Source organism: Haemaphysalis longicornis, unplaced genomic scaffold (genome assembly GCF_048455015.1).
Source record: "Haemaphysalis longicornis isolate Haplotype H1 unplaced genomic scaffold, Haemaphysalis longicornis Haplotype H1 scaffold_5, whole genome shotgun sequence".
Lineage (NCBI taxonomy): Eukaryota > Metazoa > Arthropoda > Arachnida > Ixodida > Ixodidae > Haemaphysalis > Haemaphysalis longicornis.
The window spans coordinates 183,430,242-183,445,942 of NW_027526385.1; the positions used below are offsets into that span (position 1 = coordinate 183,430,242).

The following is a 15,701-nucleotide window of genomic DNA, read 5'->3' on the forward strand; positions in this document are numbered from 1 at the left end:
CGCGACAATGTCACTCGGAACGGCTTTCAAGCTAAAGAAGAATTATGGGCTCACGCCGGAGTTCCAACGGGGCAAGTTGCTTTCAACCGGCAGGGACCCGCAGCTAGTGGGCGACGTGGAATTTGAGGCGGTAACGACAGCGGATACATTCTCTGCGGCGGCGGCGGTGGCTTTCGGGCATTTTTACACCCATTCGGGCTACTGTTGATTCTTCGGAATCATCAGATAACGGCACTGCGGCCGCTGTCAGCCGACTGCGCAACTTGTGAAACAGACATCGGTGGTGGCGAGGGCTATAACCGTTGTGAAAGAGGGGTAGGTGGTGGCGAGCATAGAGTTTCTTACAGTATACACTAGAGAGGAACCTGGCGCTAGCGTCTGTGGCTCACATCAAGGTCGTCTGTGTCGTCATGCATCCGCCATTATACATCGCGCTCGCCTTAGTTGCATCATTGGCTTGGATTGAAACGTTTTAGTGACCGCAAATTTAAACAAAGTGCCACAAAAACGCGAAGAATAGTGTGCAATTATGTAAGTGGAAAATAAAAACAGGCTGTTTTAAAACTAAGGAAAAAAGAAGTACAGCGTATTTTTGCCGGAACGGTTGTGCCTGCTATTCCGCAGGCCAAGGTTGTAGTTACGAACAATGTTAATATTTGGGGGGTAACTCATTAGAGACTGATTTTATTAATTTTACCATTATTTCAAAAGATAAGTTGTTTGAAGAGTTGCGAAAGTTTTTTGGGCGTGCCCATAAAAACGTTGCCTTCGTGGTGAACCGGTGCACCGCGACCGCCAGCTAGTTAAACAAGAAAAATGAAAACGTGGCGTTAAACAGGCGTGTACGATGACAAGATAGGACGCATACAAGGGCCGTATCTGCTGTATCTTGTCTTCGTCGAAGTACGTTTTGTTTCTTATTTTCGTCGGCCACAAATTTTGCGGCGGCATATTACCCGCTCAGTCATTCGCCCTTCGACTGCGGCATAAGCAACGTCAGGTGCGATCACGCATTGCCTGCTGTTTCACTGAACACGGCTACCACAGGAACGGGATGATTTCGGCTTCCTTGTAGCTCGTAAACGTGTTAATGCATAGTGAAGAAAGCAAATAAAAAAACCCGCTTAAGAATCCAGTTGTCATGCCAAGCCCAAGCCAAAAAAGGGGTCTTCCCGTGAACCCCCACGACGACATGGCTTACGAGGCGCAGTTTCCTCTCTAGTTTACTTACTAAGAAACTATGGTAGCGAGCAGGCGTCCCTGAGCAGCGCCGAGTAAATCGGCTTCACGGGAATGAAAACTGGCGGGGTGCTACATATACTGCTTCGCAGTAAAAACAACGTCGGTGATTTTGGGTTTGTTTCACCAGTGAACCTAGTTGTGGTACTATTTCAACCACTTCGATACTGATAAACGTCGCTAAACTCAATCATAAATCAATAAAAATCCACCGCCCGTGAGCTCGCCAATGCAACCAATCAGGGCAGCGTCTGCTGTTGTACTACCAGTGACGGCCGGGCCCGATAGGACGCTGCATGTCCGCCAAACTTCAGCCCAGGCGGCCTACAACACAGCCACTCAACCGGGTTTTCTTATTTACGGGAAAGAGTAAGCCGGTGGTTTTTTATGCACCCTTTAAGCCCCGATAAAGAGCTCAGTCATGGCCGCTTCTAAAATTCGGAGCAACTTAAAATGAAACGCCAGAACAAAATACAACCACAGAGACATGCATAGACATGCTTCTGTAGCCGTGCAACCATTTAAGGGGTGCCCAGGAATCAATGACTGTTCATAACCGTGGCGTATTAGAGCGGCAGAAAAGTTATCTGCCACCGCCAATGCTCAGATAAACACGTGACATCTGCATGCTAGGTGGTTGTACACCAGGGCACGGGTGAACAGAATTCGTCAGCCCGGTGATACACGCTACATTTTATTTCCCGACTAAATTGTCCTAAAAGTTGCATCGGGTAGTCTGAATTTTATACTCATGAATAATCATTACATACTGGATCTGAACAAGTCCATGCCACATACACTCCGCCTCTTTCATTGCGGTGTGCTGCCACCTAGCGTGCCTAGCGGAAGTTGAAGCTGTAGGGTTTGCCGGCGTTTCCTCCGGCTGCGTTCTCGTTGTATGCACGGCAATCCCACATTACGGCGAGGAGCAGCCGAAGTTTTTCTTCTGTGTCGGTGTTATAACGCCTTAAGACGACAGCCCCTGGTCATCACATAATACCAGGCGGCTTCTTATCACTGAATGAGGGCTGGCAGAGAAATCTCGGACAGATCCGTGTGCCGTCCGAGTAGCAGAGCGAGCAGTACTTGGAGTCGTCTGGCATGAAGTGCGATCGGCAGCTCAACAAAGGCCGGCAGTTCGCAAAATGCCTTTAAGCGCTGGACACATGTACGATTGGTACACGCGATTCGCATGCGACTGATCGTTACGACTGTCGCCACGACTAGTCGTACGCGTGAATTTGAGACGGCCCGATGCGCGCATGAGATGCGTCGTCGGCGTCGCTCCGCCCACTGTTTTTGCTCCATGGTCAACTACGATGATCGCTGAGCTGAATTTGTAGATTCTGCGCGTTTGTTCGCAAGAAATGGATAAAGCAAGCAATCGTGAAGCGTTTTCTGCCTTCGGAAACAGTCCGCGCACACGCCGGCCGCGCCTGCCAGCTCGGCACACTCAGCGGCTCGAACCGGCGCAGACCACGGTAGCAACCGCGCTTGTCGCTGCTCTTCTGAATCAATCTGATCGCTAAAAAGTTCCACATGCGAGAAAGTAGGTGTTAGTGTGGTGAAAAATTGTGCTAGAGATTGTTGTCAGGGCTTATTTTAAAAGCGGCGATCAGATATATCTGCCGCGATGCAAGCCTACGCTGACCGGTCGCCGCGGCGCGCGGTGCGCCGAGCAGCCGAGAGATGGCGATACCTGCGCGGAAGCATCGAAACAGGCTACGCAGATGTCTTGGTCACCGATCGCTCAAACGGCAGTTATAACTTAAATAGAGTTCCACATGCGAGAAAGGGGATGATAGTGTAGTGAAAAGTTGTGTTGCGGATTGTCATTCGCAGTTGCACAGATAGCAGCGATCAAATATCCGCCAGGATGCTAAGCCTACAGTTCCCATCACCCGAGCCGACGCGAGCGACGCAAGCCGCCGTAGCCGATCGCGTGCGGCCGACGGGAAGCGATAGAAGCCGACACCGTTCCCTTTTCGGCACTCCGAGTTACAGTGGAACGCAGCACAAGTTGTGGGCATTGTTCCGCGCACAACGAGCGCACACAAAAAATCAAACGATGTAAATACAACCACGACCCCTTCCCGCTTGTGCGGGAGCTGTGGGGAATGTCGTCTGCTGCCCCTACTGGACTGCTTAGGGACTTGGCCGCTAGGGGATTGCGCATGCGCAGTGGGGTTGTGAAAGAGGCGGATTCCTGTAATGCAGTGCCTGGGCCACCTTCAAGCACCTCCCTTATAGTAACCCGTAATGAAGGCGGAACACCCGGTTTGAACGCGCACGCAATGCCTCGCTTTCCGACATTTCGGCGTGTATAAGGTACTACTTTACGCAACCTGATAAATCGAGGTGGCAGAATGACTTCGTAATTACCCCAGGTAGAGGGGTAACCGCGCTTGTAGCTGAGCAGTCTGGAGGAACTTGCTTACTTCCCTCCATCCCATTCCCGAAAACTACCGCGCTGTTGAGAAAAATAGCTTTATGACGGGGGGATTTTTAAAGTTCTGTTTGCATTTTCTTACAGAAGCCGCACCTATTTTGGGTGTGGATGTAGCATGGGCGCGCAGAAAATTTCCCGTGGTGATATAAGCCTCCGTACCTGCTTTGCCAAGATGCTTCTGGCCGGATGGTTTATCCACGCCACTTCCTCGGCCAAACAAGTGTCTCCGTCCAGGGGGCAAGTTATCTGTCCACTGTGTTCGCACTGATCGTAGCACTGCTTGCAGAAGAAGTGCTCGCATGGTAGGAGGCCGAGAACCTTGGGCACGATCCCGCACGCGCTGCACACTTTCGCCGAGGGAAGTGGTTCGACGAAGACGAGTGGTCTCCGGTCCACTTCTTCCGAGAACCCAGCTAGTGTATACTCGTGGTTGCCGGAGGCCATCTCGTACGATAGCAGCAACGCCCTACTCTGAACGCGATCGCCTTTGCTTGCGTCGGCGTGACTGCGATCTCGGTGCCCTTACGCCGGCGGCGCGAACTTCGCCCGAAGATTATTCCGGCGCTTATCGGGCTTCACTGGTGCATGAGTGCCTGCCAGTCCGCGATAGCGCCTGCCCTACTTGCTCCTCTTTGTATCGCTGATATTTTATTTGGTGCAAAGAAGCAAACACACAAAGAACAACCAGATCAGAGAGGGCATACGTTGTAACTTTCAAACGAACAATTTCGTAGCGAAGGCTCGTTTGGTGTGCACATTTCGGGCGAAGCGCGCCGCCCTCTCTCAATAAAACGAAAAAATACGATACAGAGAAAGCCTCTTAATTCGAACTTTGAATATTCGAATTCATGAATACTTCCACAGTAGAATTATGTCCGGGCACCCTGCGTGTGAGACCATGTAAAAATGTCTTGAATCCACGCTGTGAAAGTGGTTGGAAAACGATGCCTTAAAGGGACACTGGGCCGGTATTCTCGTAACTGTCCCTTTTGAAAACGTCCCTTTGGCGCCCCTTCCTCGTGACGTACTTCCGGTTAAGTAGTGAGCGTTGACAGTAGGTTTGCCGCGCTTGCGTTCCGTCATTTCCGGTTGTTTGCTTTTAGCCAATCAGGGCTTGCCAAAAGCGACACTTTTGAAAGGGACGCAAAAGGGACAAGACTCGAGAATACCGCCCCTGGAGTGAATTTGTCGAGCTCCCGGTTTTGCTTGCACTGCGTAGACTGGCTCGTAGAGCCTCGAAGTGCATCCTCCTAGAGCCTCGAAGTGCATCCTCGTAGAGCCTCGAAGTGCAGAGACAATGTGTATTAGGGGCAGTTCTTTTAAAGCTTCCCTCAGAATTGGGACTGAAAATAGTTGAAAACATTTCAATCTACTTAAGGCTCGCCTGTGATTATCTATGCGGACTGGTGAACGTATGCATCAAAATCACGCGCCATCTCCACTATCCTGAAACCTGGAGAGGGGCAAAGCGTGCAGTGTATAAGTGTATTCTCGGCGCCTTGACGTTTTTGCAACGGAAATGAAACCGTTGTGTGGTATAGATATACAGCTTTGCTGTAAAAGTCTATCATATTTGAAGCACGAAGCACTTTTGCGCGAGGCGTAAACGAGTGTCCCGGCGTTTTTTATGTGCGCGTTACGAAGCGCTCCTGCGCGATGCGTAAACAAGTGTCCCAGTGGTTTTTTAGCAGGCGTTACGTTCTAGCGTGGGGCGTAAACGAGTTTCCCGGTGTTTTAGTAAAGTGGCTACATGAGACGAACGACGATTACGACGATGACGACGACTACAGGAGACGCCAACAGCCCTAGCCCATAAGGGGCTTCGCCCCTAATACAATGGCTGTGTGCTTTTGAGGTGCAAGTGCGTCGTGGCAGAATGAGCGCCAAAGTAAAGTCACGTGGCGTGTCAGTGGTGTTGTGAATCACGACCGGCTTTGCGGGTAGAGCAGCGGGCGACAAGGGTAGTTAGTCAGCGCGCCGAGAAATCGCTGGGTATGAATGACGTGCTTCTAGAGGTGGTGCTTTATTTAATCCTCAATTTCGTCAGCTACGTATTCCTCCTAGTGCGACCTGCGACTGCTAGGAGAAAATGTTGGGGCAGTACCAATGAATAATAATCCTAACAATCACTGCCTATAGAACCGGCCAGCACGGAGTTCTGGTGGTTGAGCATAGACCGGTTTCTTGGCTATGTAAGGTTAATCGTAAACGAGTAAATTACAGTGCTGCCATATCTGCCAGGCATTCTTTATTTGGCCAGGCATTATCTGCCAGGCCATATCTGCCAGGCATCCTCGCCAGGCATTCTTTATTTTCGAGCATTCCCATTCACTTAAACATTCAGCAACTTTATCGACTTTGGCGCTACGTAGAGAAGCTTTCTTTTTACGTCAAGCTCGTCTATCGACGCGCAAGGCTTGTATTTGTTTAAGTTGGATCGAACGAGGTCGTTTCGTGCATCGAACTGCCGCCTATCTTCTGCGGAAGCAAAGTGTTTCCAGCGAATGAACACTAATTGACAGCAACTCTTCCATTGCTGCGGCTTTTGCACCATAACTGGAGCCACGTTTGTAGGAGTTTCCTTGGAGAATCTTACAAGCGGAAGAAATGGCAAAGTTGGGTATGAAAGCCGTCTACGGTCAATGCCTGCGGTGAGAAGCGCAGCTATCTTCTGGATATCTTTTCGGTCAGTCCTCCTCAAATAAAGCGAAGATAACAGGGGGAAAATAAATTGCATACACCGTGCGGCTGCCGGTGTTGCTCAACGGTATGCAACAAATACAATCACACGCGCTCTGGTGACTGAAAGAACGATGCAAAAAAGTCACAGGGTATTTCAGCATAATCTTTCGCGAAAGCGCCTCGGTTGGCCAGTTTGCGCCGAGCTTTCTGCCGATTTGGACTACAACCTCGTCATCAGCCTCACTGCAGCTACATTTTCCAGAATCGCTATCTATGCTGCTGCGGCACTAGTTGCCTCCACAGAAGATGAAGGCCGACAGCGCGCCAAGTTTTTCTTACTGTTTTTTTTTTCGATCAACAATATAAAACAGTGCGCAAAGTGCTTCTTCATGTTTATTTTTTCTGGTTCATGCTATGGAACAAGACGTGCTGAATAGTACTTTTGCGTGTGGAATTCTTCGTGATGTTTGCGCTAGGAAACGCGTGGAACGCTTCGGAACACTTTAGTGAAGAGGGAGCAGCTGCGGACGTTTTTTGCAGGCGATATCCGGATGGATGCGGATCAGCGGACGCCAGCCATGTTCGTGCTTCACATAATTAATTTGCGCTGAAACAACTCTTCTTTAAGCCCACTGTCGGCCCTACCGAAGCTGTGCACTTCCTCCAGGGTGCCCAATGTACGAAAAAGGGAGCCCAACGTATGAAAAAAAAAAAGATAAAATAACAGGGACGGCAGGCCGCGCACAAACGTAAGCAGCGCGAGAAATTGTGACTAAATTCCGCGCAAGCCGGCGCAGTGGCGCGTAAAAAACGAAAAAAATAAATACAGCACGCGGAATCACCGAGCATAGGAAGGACAACATCTGGTCCAAAGTAGTGAAGAAATGCACGGAAAATATTCTGATGGTCATTTCGTGGGTGTAGGAGCTTGGCATCTCAAGTTTGAGGGTGGTCACATTGAAAAATTAAAAAAAAATGGCTCACGATTGTGATACTCCGTACGCGAAATTTGTGCGCCGCGGGCACTGTAGTCTTCTCGTTCAAGCTTGAGCATAGCTGCTGTGTATCAGGAAGTGATGGCGTGATGAGGGAACGCATACCGGCGCGCGCTACTATGCCGTTATCTCGCAGCGCGTAGGCGCCGCCGACCATGTTTGTAAAACGTGTTTGAACCTCCCGCGCAAAGGTCACGTGGTTCGGATGAGCCTCGCAACGATGACAACTACGAAAGACCCGAAGGGACGATGAACTTGCAGGACGCAGTGCATGCTGGGCTTCTGTGCTTATTGTGAACTTGAAAGAACAAGACGCTTGCTTTCATGGATGCCCGGTTTTGCGTTTTAAGTGCGAATGCACTTCTTAAGCGACCCTGAACCTGCGTCCACCGGCGATGTCCGCGCACGTGGAGATGGGCGCGCGCTGCCTGGCCGCTGACATGGCACATACCCACGTGGGGGATTGGCCAGGAATCGGGCGTGAGAAGGGCTAATGCACCCGCTTAAAGGAGTACTGACACGAAATTTCAAAGCTGAGATCCGCTCTAGCAATCAAGTACAACGACAACACAAATAGGTGTCTGTGAATAAATGCATCTTTCTTTCTTTGTAGTTGTGTGTGTGTGTGATCTCTCTTTCGCGAACATTACCGAACCGCGCAAATTCAACTCGTGCATTCGCACTTTCACATTCTTCCCCTCGAGGAAATGCGGGGAATTTTTTTTTTCTTGGGCGCAACTACACGTCTTCCAGCTTGTGGCGGCTTGGTACACCGAGTCGCTGGAGTGCGGCCCGGATTTCATCCCTCGCGGTCTCGTGCTGGCGGCAAGAGCACAGCAAGTGCTCGAGCGTCTCGGGGTCTGCGCAGCCGGCGCAGGTGGGGGACGGCGGCCCTGGTGGTGCAGGCGGGCTCCCACGTTGCAGCAATTAAGGCGCAGGCGAAGCAGGTGGGACCGGGCTGATGCGTCTCTGCTGAAGCGGCCGGCACGGACCCCTGGGGCCGGACCACTGACCACTCGAGCGTCTGGATGCAGGGCATCCGCCACTCGGGTGAGGATAGTCCTTGCAGCGTCGCATGACACCACATCACGAGAGGCTGGCGGGCTCGGCATACTGCCCTCCCCCTCACACTTGCGAAGGAGCATGTGGCGCCACGACAGGAAACTCCTCTACCTCTCACAATTTCTCGACACGCTCCTGAGGCGTTACTCTCCTATTTTTCCGTTTTGAAAAGGTCCGTTTTTCGCCCCTTTCATCGTAGCGTACTTCCGGTAAATCAGAGGACCTTTGATAATACCGTAACTGGTTTTGCAGACTCATTTTAACGAAGTGAAACCGTGTAAAACGATCATTTTAGTGTTTAATTGAAGGTGTTTTGAAAATCTAATCCCGATGAAATTTTTTTGTGACGACGTGGAAAATTTTAACCGCAGGCGGACGAACGTCCAAAAAGTAGTTGTTTCCTGTGACAGTAAAGTGTAAACAATGCTACGGCTACTCAGTTTTTTTTTTTTTTTTGCGCTTGGTACCCGTTTTGAGGTCGCTGGCAATGACAGTGCATCAAAATAATCCTCCCGCTACGTATTTCGGCATCGACGCACTTTCGGCATGCTGGAGCGTTCTTTTCGAGAAAATTAGAATGGAGCGTTACGCCGGTGACATTTTCGTTGTGTTCTACAAATGAAAAAAAAAAAATGACACCATCTTCCCGTGGGGAACCCTGATGAGGATGCGAAGCATCGTGGCGGTTCCGCGTGGTTCCATCGTGTTGCCGTAATGTTGAGTTATCTGGGTTTTACTAGCGCCAGAGGGAATTCCGCGTCCGGGTCCACACCGGTGGCAAAGGCACGCAAGTGCTGTTGTGTTACGGTGAGTAGGCGGTGGTTCTCGAGGCGCCGAAACTCGTCCATCATGTTCTTGTCGATGTTGTCTTTGTGGTAGAATCGGTAGTCTCCGTCAGGTTGTTGACATTGGTGCACCGGCTGAGAGCAATGTACACGCCCTCCTCTTCGCAGCTTTGTCTTCTCGTTCTTCTTCTTCTTCGGCGGTTGCCCTACGGGACGATGACGACGGTGGTGGAACGCGAACCTATCTCGTGGTGGATTCTTTGGTTGGCCAATCCCTAGAGGCATCCTGCCACAATCAGCATCAGAGGCGCTGCGGACGGGGACGGGACTGGTTGAGCTGCAAGGCGCGTGGCGCTTCCCGCCACAGCTTTCCCACGGGAAATTCAGCATCCCCCTCTAAAGTTTTCAGTTCGTCGCTTCCGTTGACGTTCAGCTTCGCGTGCCTTCATTGTATCAGTAGCTTCTTGACGTAGTTTGAATGAGTCAAGGACATAAGGCGCGTTCGTAGCACTTGCTCCTGTCCCGGATTTGTAGCGTAGTGTGAAGAGCACCGCGTACCTCCCGTTGCGGCCAGAGAGTCGTGGGATCGAAACCGGGCGTCGCTAACTATTTTCTTTTTTTATAGTGTAGTATCGCGGAGCTGTGGGTGTAAGGAGGAGAGTTGCGCATGCGCAGTGAGCGTGTGGATGGCGCCGCCATCAACGACGGAGGACCAGGCGAGCCTGAGAAATGCTCCGCATTTAAAATGTGTAAGTTATGAGGATTTTCGTTTCTTGACGACATACCTGTTTCGGATAAAACGTACGAGTGCTGAACTGGTATGTGCAATCGTCAAGTGCGAATAAAGGGTTATGAATTTCATGTTGAGTGCTTGTGTAATTGCGGTCACCTGCTCGACATCTATCGAGCTCGCAGACGACCGTTTTTTTTTTTTTTTCACTGCATGATAGTGACGGAGTGGATACACCGGGTGACGGAGGGAGCTGCGACAGCGATATAGACCGCTGAATTAAAGCCACCGGTAGCGAAGAAACAAAACGCGCATATCACTTGGTTCTCGACCTTGAGCCCGCGCTGCAGTCGGCAAAATTCGTCCCAAATCTCGAAGCAAAGACACCGCACAGTGCTCTTCGAGAGAAGGAAATGCTTCTGTAGGCATTTCGAATGCGTCGGCATTACTTCTCGACCAACTCTTCCGCCGGCGAGCCAACGACAAGGCGAAAACAGAAAAATTCATGATTGACCTTCGTCTTTTTCAAATTCAAATCCTCTGCTCCGAGGAACCGCGAACTATATCCGCCGCTCTTGCGTTACGTCACATCCGGTTGTTCGCTTTTAGCCAGTGAGGACTCACTCAAAACGGACACAAAAGAGACAAAACGCGAGATTACCGACCCTGCTCCGTTTACTTTCAGTCTTCAGTGTCACCATGGTTCGCTCAGTTACGACGCGTCACCGCCGACGGACCACAGTAGCGGGCGCTGAAGTTCTGCGCTCTCAGAATGACGTTTTTAAGGCGTTAGGGGGTCAGGATGTTCAAAATTTGAGTCTTGCTTTATACGAGTGCAGTGAGAGTCCCGGGAACACCAACTGTAATACCGAAGTGGTCAACACCCAAAATTCTAAAGCATTCCAAATTAAAAAGTATTTTTTATTTGTTTCTGGCAAACAGTTTTGTTAAAAAAGAAGCAAAAAAAATTTGAAGTTTAAAAAATAAAAAGTAAACTGCAGCTTTGGAGAAGTCACTTTTTTACCCTGCTTCACCCGAACACCCCAGTTGTTTGTTTCGGAATCGGTTTCTTTTATTCGCCCGCTATTTACTCCTTCCAACTCTGTCGTGGCGGACATTTATTTACTTTAGCGTAGCCAACTGCGGCTGTCTTGGTTGAGACAAAACTCGCAGTGTCGGGCTTTAGACGTTGGCTTTGCCCTCTCAGGGCCGTCTTCATGGTTCCTCGTCGGGTGTGGGATGTTCGAGTGAGACTCTGCAGAGAAAAATAAACAAAAAAAACGCACACGGTTGAATGAACATTGGGTATCTTTATAGCCCGCCGTTGGAGTAAAAAAAACGCCTAGCGAAAACAGGACTCGCAACTGTTGCACCTCGGGGATATCGTCTTTTACGGCTGCAAAGTATAGCTTATGTAAGGGGCCGTGTAATGCCCCTTTTAAGAGTCCTATACTCTGCAGTTTTGTTACCGCTACGAATGAGCTTCGCGCTTTTTCTAGTCAACTTCGTATATTCGTGGCAGCTTTTCGCCTCTTCGTACGTACGCTTTTGCAGCCAATGACGTCGTCGCATTAGAAGCACAGGACGCGTCGTAGGCAATGGAGATTTAGCTTGCTGGAAGATGCCGCGTGAACAGCAGCATGATTTTGCGTATTAAGCAGTTCCGGCGAATGATGCAGGCGTTAAGGGCATTTGCGGACTGTCAAGTAGAAGTCGTTGTTTAATCATCCAATATGGTTTAACAACGCCAGTTACTTGACTACTTCATTTTACTAGGTTTTGTGGTTTTTGAGAAAGAAAGAAGGCGAGAACGAAGGGGAGGAGAATAAAGGAGAGGCAGCGCTGTCTAGAAGCATGACCGCTCGCGGAACAACCCGAAGGTCATGGGTAGATTGCAAAAGCACAATAAAGCTCGAAAGAGGCTGAGGAAAAGAAAAAAAGTAACGGTTGACTGTCCGGAATGCGAGATGAAATTTTTGACGTCATTGTGCACTTAACTGTGCAAACGATGATAGCGACTATTTGAGTCTTACCGTGGGAGGTGTAGGGAGAGAACAGAGCATGCGCTGTTCTCGGTCAGCGCGCCTTCAACCGTGATGACTTCCTAATGAACTCCAATGTGGCTTCATGCTATGCCGCCGTTCCAGATATTAGTGCTCACCCGTTTGATGGTCGGAATAGGTATTTGTTTCCAAGGGGGTTGCAGGGTTTAGCCATGCTGTAAGTTCGCCAAATGTAGCCCCAGCTGATTCGTCAGCATGTCGTCACAGCCGACGATCGCGAATTGGCAGGAAAAATGGCGCGTCAGAAACGGAATTTTTGAACGCGCTTTTCTCGTTCAAAACTGCCCTTTAACACACCTAAGAGGTGAACACCTATTTAGGTGCTAGGCAATAGTTACCCCTCACTGCGGATGTCCCATTCAGAGAGGGTGCAAGGTGATCCTACAGACCCTACAGGAGATTTTACGCAACTATGAGGGCATTTCGCTTCCGTGAGCCTGCCCACCGCAAAACTCGCCTTCGTAGCCTGGCTGTTAAACGGCGTGCCAGTCTGCTGAGAGACCACGTGTCTCGAGCTTGGAACTATCGCTACAAGTTTCCATAAATTATCTGAAAGGTTCGAATAGGGTACCGAACTTTACCTGAAACCTATCCCACAAGCTAACACTTCGTTAAGGGCAAAGCTTTAATTGCACATTAAGCTCAAATGCCTGCGTCGCTTGTCCGTAACATAAATTACTCCTTCGGAAACGCTCCGTTCGACGAGACATCCTACAACGCGAGATTAAACTCGGCAGTAGGGAGAGGTGGCCGTCCGCGCCAATACGACAAAGATGGAGGAATAGTAAATACGCAGCCGAACGAACGGACAGACAAGCATCTATATTCACCGTCGTTGAGAACTTAAAGGGAATATTTAAAATTCCTGAATATTGTAAATGCGGTGGTAACAAAAGAATCCTAGTCAGACGATTTTGAGAGCCTATTCCAACATGAACCAAAAAAGTGATGCCCATGAAGCTGATTCTCCCACTGCAGCAGCTGTGTGAAAAGTAGCCTGTAAGAAAGAAACTTTAAAACTAACTCAGAAAACAAAGAAATTCCTGACGGCGAAACGTACGAACATGAAATTATTGAGTAAGTTGGATGAGACTGAATAAGCCGAATAAGCTGAATATGTCGCAATTGATTATCTCAAGTAAAACGAACCACATCTGTGCGTACAACATGGCAGTGTTTGAGGAAACGCTGGAAACAGGCGGCAGCTTAAGAACAGCTGATAAGAAGCCAGCTATCGGCAAAATTGTAATGTACGCCCTCAGAGACGAGGAGGGTAACATTCTGCACAACATGGCCTCAATAATAAATGTGGAGGAACACTTTTACACCAGGATACATGCTGCCGTCGTTAGACCAGAAGGGGAAACTATTGAGCACACGAACATAGCTTTCGCAGTCCCTCTAGTAAATGTTTCGCTACTAAATGTAAATGCAACGTCCACCTAGTACATGCGATGTCCCACTCACGACCTACCGGCCCGTTAGCACCAAAATAAGTTTTATAAGCGATGTCTACCAGACTATTAGGTAACCGAATCAGTGACGACCTAGATTCCCAACAACCCAGACAGCATGCTTGGTTTAGGAAAGGATACAAAACCATGGAACACATCCATGCTGTCCATTCAATAAAGTGATGGACAAATCCTCAAGAGTAATTTAATAGGCCCCTTTACATGGTATTTATAGCCAAAGAAAAGCGTTTGCCAACGCAGCAAAAAGCATAAAAGCTGCAGCAGTGCTGGAAGCATTGAAAGATAGGGAATAGAGGAGACCTACATAAGACCCGCAGGCGAGACATATATAGTGTGAATAGGCAGTATACTCCACTCATCCCAAGCGACGAATTCCCGATCCGAAAGGGCGAGGACAAGGTGATACCATCTCGACAAAACTGTTCACATCATGCCTCGAGTGGGCATTCAGGGAGCTTGACTGAGAAAGCCCAGGATTACGCATAAACCGAGAATATTTGAGCCATTTGAGGTTACAGACGACACAGTTTTCTAAGCGGGTATGCAAAACACAAGTTAAAAATGCTCCAGGAACTGCATTCAGAAAGCAGGGCCGTGGGTCTAAAAATAAGTGGCAATAAATCTAAAGTAATGATTAATAAGCACGCCGATACCACCCTGTTCGTCTTATGTAACAAAACGCTAGAAAAACTAACAGATTATAAATACAGGCCAGATTATTAGGCCCTCAATTGCGCGTTTTAGGCGCCTCAAATAGACACGCAAAAAACGTTTTAGGCCTTGCAAGTCACTAACATAGGCTCGATACATTTTTACATAAATGCAAAAATATCAAACGAAGACGTGTGCAACCTGAAACTATTATAGAAAACCAAAGTGTTATTTTTTATCATGACAGAAAGCCTTCAAAAGTCTTATATAGCTGTTTAATTGCCCCTTAAAAGTGTTGAACTAATCACAATTCGTTGTAATAATTCAAGAAGCGCACTTCTCCCCTTTATGTTCACCTGCCACTGTCGCTGGCTGGGGAACCACATATAGAAATAGTGATTTTATAATCGGTACTTTGTGTATGCCTGACCTGAATAAATTAAGACAGGAAAAAGTCACAAAGACTAAACGTAAGACAGAGAAAGATTTCTTCAAATTTAACATGTTCTTATGAAGACTGTTGGGTCCAACTCTGGCAATTTTCTCTTAGTCGTTACCGTAATTGCACAAGCAAGACATACGAACATTACGAAATACACTTCCACACATTTGAAAAGCTTTTTTCAATATATGTTTACCAGCAAAACAGATTTTTGATTGAAAAGCCTGCTTTAGAGCCCTTCAGCAGTACGAATTTGAAAGGGGCCCTGAAAGAGGTTTTGCAGATACATGGGTGTTCCCATTTTCAGGTAGATCACTTTTTAGCAATCACCTGCCTCAAATTTTTTGTTAAGGCAAGGAGTATTAGTGAAGTATCGCGAATCAAAACATCGCATTTTCAACCCCGCCGCGATTCTCCCTCCTTTCCTTCACCTCCTTGCACTGCGCGAGTGTGCCTGACCATGATTCCTCGCTTCTCGGTACCGTCTGCAAGTAGTTCCGGTTAAGGGCATCGTCTGCTACTGCGATATTCTGCGCCGCAGCATCGCTTCGGTGCGGGGCCTTTTGAAATTCTGCGTTTCGGTTGCGCCGTTTTTTTATCGTTCGAATATGAATCCTGCACTCCACTCACGGGTGGAAAAAATGACAGAAGGATTGGCGCGGGACTTTTATGCTTCCACACCACGCCGAAAGATCACGAGAAGAGAAAAGGAATCTGTTACCGCGCGTTCGCGGCGACGAGATGTATCGGTGCCTATGGCAGCTTCAAATATGGGAGCAAATGAGTAAATATTCGCCTCAACATTTGTTACAGTGAGCAACGCACACGCATTCTGAACCGACGTTAGTTTCTATATTGCTTAATTTGCCACTTGTTCGCCTCAATGTCGAACTTGCTCGTGTTGTGGTGACTCCCTGCGCACCCGTACGGAGAGAGTAGTAGTATTCCATTTCGTTATTCCAATCGGTCCTAATCATTTATAACTATCAAAAAAGCAGCCGAAGGGCTGAAAAGTACGGTTCAGGGACTCGTTTTAGAGTGCGTCGTGCATTCCGTTTCCCATGCCGCCCTTATTTTCCGGGAAAGATCTACGCGACCCTGCGTTTATCAACTACTTAACCAGCACAC

At 48.7% G+C, this 15,701-nt stretch overlaps 2 protein-coding genes and 1 long non-coding RNA gene across 5 annotated transcripts in view; all 3 read right to left on the reverse strand.

Moving 5' to 3' along the window:
• Positions 1–4,224, reverse strand: part of LOC144138865 (uncharacterized) — a 28,888-nt gene extending 24,664 nt beyond the window's left edge. The window contains exon 1 of the mRNA XM_077671366.1: positions 3,848–4,224. Within this exon, the coding sequence (XP_077527492.1) occupies positions 3,848–4,132 (285 nt within the window). The 5' untranslated portion in view covers positions 4,133–4,224. The remainder of the gene's footprint in view (positions 1–3,847) is intronic.
• Positions 1–15,701, reverse strand: part of LOC144138864 (spermatogenesis-associated protein 20) — a 501,846-nt gene that overhangs the window by 311,823 nt on the left and 174,322 nt on the right. The window lies entirely within an intron of this gene.
• The window catches only part of LOC144138870 (uncharacterized), a 30,656-nt gene continuing 25,808 nt past the window's right edge, over positions 10,854–15,701 (reverse strand). The window contains exon 3 of the long non-coding RNA XR_013315992.1: positions 10,854–11,197. This is a non-coding gene — a long non-coding RNA (uncharacterized LOC144138870). The remainder of the gene's footprint in view (positions 11,198–15,701) is intronic.